This window comes from Crocuta crocuta, unplaced genomic scaffold (genome assembly GCF_008692635.1).
Source record: "Crocuta crocuta isolate KB4526 unplaced genomic scaffold, BGI_CrCroc_1.0 scaffold1468, whole genome shotgun sequence".
In the NCBI taxonomy this organism is placed as follows: domain Eukaryota; kingdom Metazoa; phylum Chordata; class Mammalia; order Carnivora; family Hyaenidae; genus Crocuta; species Crocuta crocuta.
This window is the reverse complement of record NW_027531991.1, coordinates 628,733-631,175: the sequence shown is the minus strand read 5'-3', so window position 1 is coordinate 631,175 and position 2,443 is coordinate 628,733. Positions and strand designations below refer to the sequence as shown.

The 2,443-nt window shown below is 49.3% G+C and overlaps 1 protein-coding gene across 1 annotated transcript in view; it reads left to right on the top strand.

The window, feature by feature from the left end:
- ARX (aristaless related homeobox) overlaps positions 1–2,443 on the top strand; it is an 8,275-nt gene that overhangs the window by 4,225 nt on the left and 1,607 nt on the right. Inside the window, exon 4 of the mRNA XM_077775059.1 lies at positions 1,808–1,932. Coding sequence (XP_077631185.1) covers positions 1,808–1,932 — 125 coding nt within the window. The remainder of the gene's footprint in view (positions 1–1,807; positions 1,933–2,443) is intronic.

The window sequence follows — 2,443 nt, the reverse complement described above, 5'->3', positions numbered from 1 at the left end:
TGATTTAAATAATGAGATGGAGCATGGATTTGGTTGTTAGACAAATCCGCTCAGCTCCAAGCAGGTATTTGGCTACGATTAAGTCTCCAATCGGGCTTCATAAAAGCCCACTTAGTGCTAGAACAAACAGGGCCATTTGAAGGCAAAATGCTGTTTGATTTCCCCTCCGCCCGCACAAGGAGCTGGCTAATGCTATTTGATTTCCCATTTTTTATAGCAATGAGCCCACATTGATCTAATAGGGAGTGAGTGCAATGCTATTAAAGGTGTTTGCAGCCCCATACCAGAGTGCATTTCCGAACCCAGGCCTCATAACCAGAGAGACGATCAACACTGGGCAGCCCCGACGGCCAACAGAAAACAGATGTCCCCGGGTTAGGAGCTGAGTGAATCACTTTACAGTCAAAATCAAGCGCTGATAAAGCACAATAAATTCCATATGGCTCATTTAATACACAACAGCTTCTTGCATTAGAGGGCTAATGATGAGGCCTGTCCCCTCCCTTCTGTTGACACATTTCTCCATTGTCAAACAGAGATGTGACAGCAACTCCGTGTTTTCAGCTCAGGGGAACGAGTCGTGGGAAAGTTAAATAACTTTTAAAAAGAAAGAGAGCGCCCCCTCCCCTTCTCCTCTCTCCCTATTCACTGGAGAAGATGTAATTAAGTGAATATGAATTATTAGAGTCCTTTCGTTTACCTTTGGGGGGCCTCAGAGGTATTAATTCAATAATGAGGAATTGCGGGCGGACATCTTGATAATGGCAGTGGAGCCGGAGAGATGATCTGTCTGTAAAAGGTTTCCACGTTCTTTGAGGGCATCCCGCTGCCCCTGCTCCCCTCCCCCCTCCACTCCTTTCACTGCCGGCGAAGAGCGGCGGACATTCTCGTCTAGACAGATTTGGATACACAAACGCTGCCCACCCAGCCCGGTCCCATCTAGTCTTACTTTGAAAAAGCCTCTGAATTTCCACCCGAGAGTGTTTCTCCGACTCACTGATAGATTATTCCAGGCTGTGGAATGTCATGGACGGGCCCCCCCTCACAGCAGGATTTTAAATAACCAACCGATGTGGATTCTCGATTTTTCTTGCCATATGTGGCTCTCTAGAAGTCAAGCCGAGACACTAGTGCTAGTGAGACAGCCTCCGGTGTGTCTATGGGAAAGGCGCGGATGTCTTTCAAATTAAAAAAAAACAAAACACAACAAATGCCTCTGGGATCGTTTACATTATATTTTTAATATAACTCTGTACAGCCCTGGAGTTCATTCTTAATTTTTAGACTGGTGTGCAGGCATAAACCCAAGGCTAAAAATATTAATGCCTTCAGGGGGGAAGGAGCATGTCTTATTAGCTGTGGGTGTGACGAACAGGTCACATAAAAATAATTTCATGCGCCTGGGAGTTATTTTTAGACTATGGTAGCTGCCACATTTCAGGTAAAGGCCTCTACTAAAACTGCTTTCTATTAACAATTGGGAAGATACCTTGTACTAAAAACCTCCCCCAAGCCTAGAAGTATCTTATTTAAATAGCCTATTTGAACCATGTCCTACAAAGAAATAGAGACCTGTTCGCTCTGAAGATGTGTACCTTCTGGAGCTCTCCTGCACCCCCATTCCCATCCGTCCAGGTGTGGCCGCCTCCCTGGTCCACGCAGTCAGTGCCTTCCAGGCTAGAAGCAGGCCGTGCCCAGAGCCCCTGCCCAGAGCCCGCGAGGACCCAGGACCCGTCCTTCCTTTCCTGGAGAACTGCCCGCTACAGTGCCTGCTTGCCCGCTCAGGCACTTGTCCCCTCCCTCCCAGCTCTCCTGGAGCCTCCGAGGCCAGCTTCGTGCTCTAAGGTGTTCAGCAGTGTTTCTGGAAAGAATAAGTGAACCGCCTTCCCGAGGTTCCCTTTTCAACACAGCAGGGATTTTGCCAGCTCCCGGGTAAACCTGAAATCGGCGAAAACAGCTGATAGGGGGCAAAAAGGGGAGATGCCTTGGTCTCTGGGTGGCTGCCCACTGCCAAGGAGTCCCTGTCCACCGCGAGCTGGCACATGCTTCGTGCTGCTCATTCCACACAACAGCGTTAGGAGTGAAGTTTTATTATCACCATTTTACAGATTAGAAAACTAAGGCTGAGAGAGGTTTAAGTGAGGCGCCTAAAGACGCACAGCAAGCAAACGGCCGCGGAGACGTTGAAACCTCGGTGAACCCATCTCTAAACATCGGACCATTTTCCTCCAACTTGGGAAGGAACTAGGCTATTTGAAATACGCACTGGAAAGGGTTTGCTCGCCCTGTATTTCCTGCTGGCCTTAAGTTTGGGCTCCTTTGCGCCTCTTGTTTGGCCCCAGGGGTGTCTTTGAACATCCCGAGGCCAGGGAGGAGCGAGTGGGCGCCGGCCTCAGTGGAAAGGAGGAAAGGCTCCCAGCACTGTGGGGGGAGGGGGGGTGTG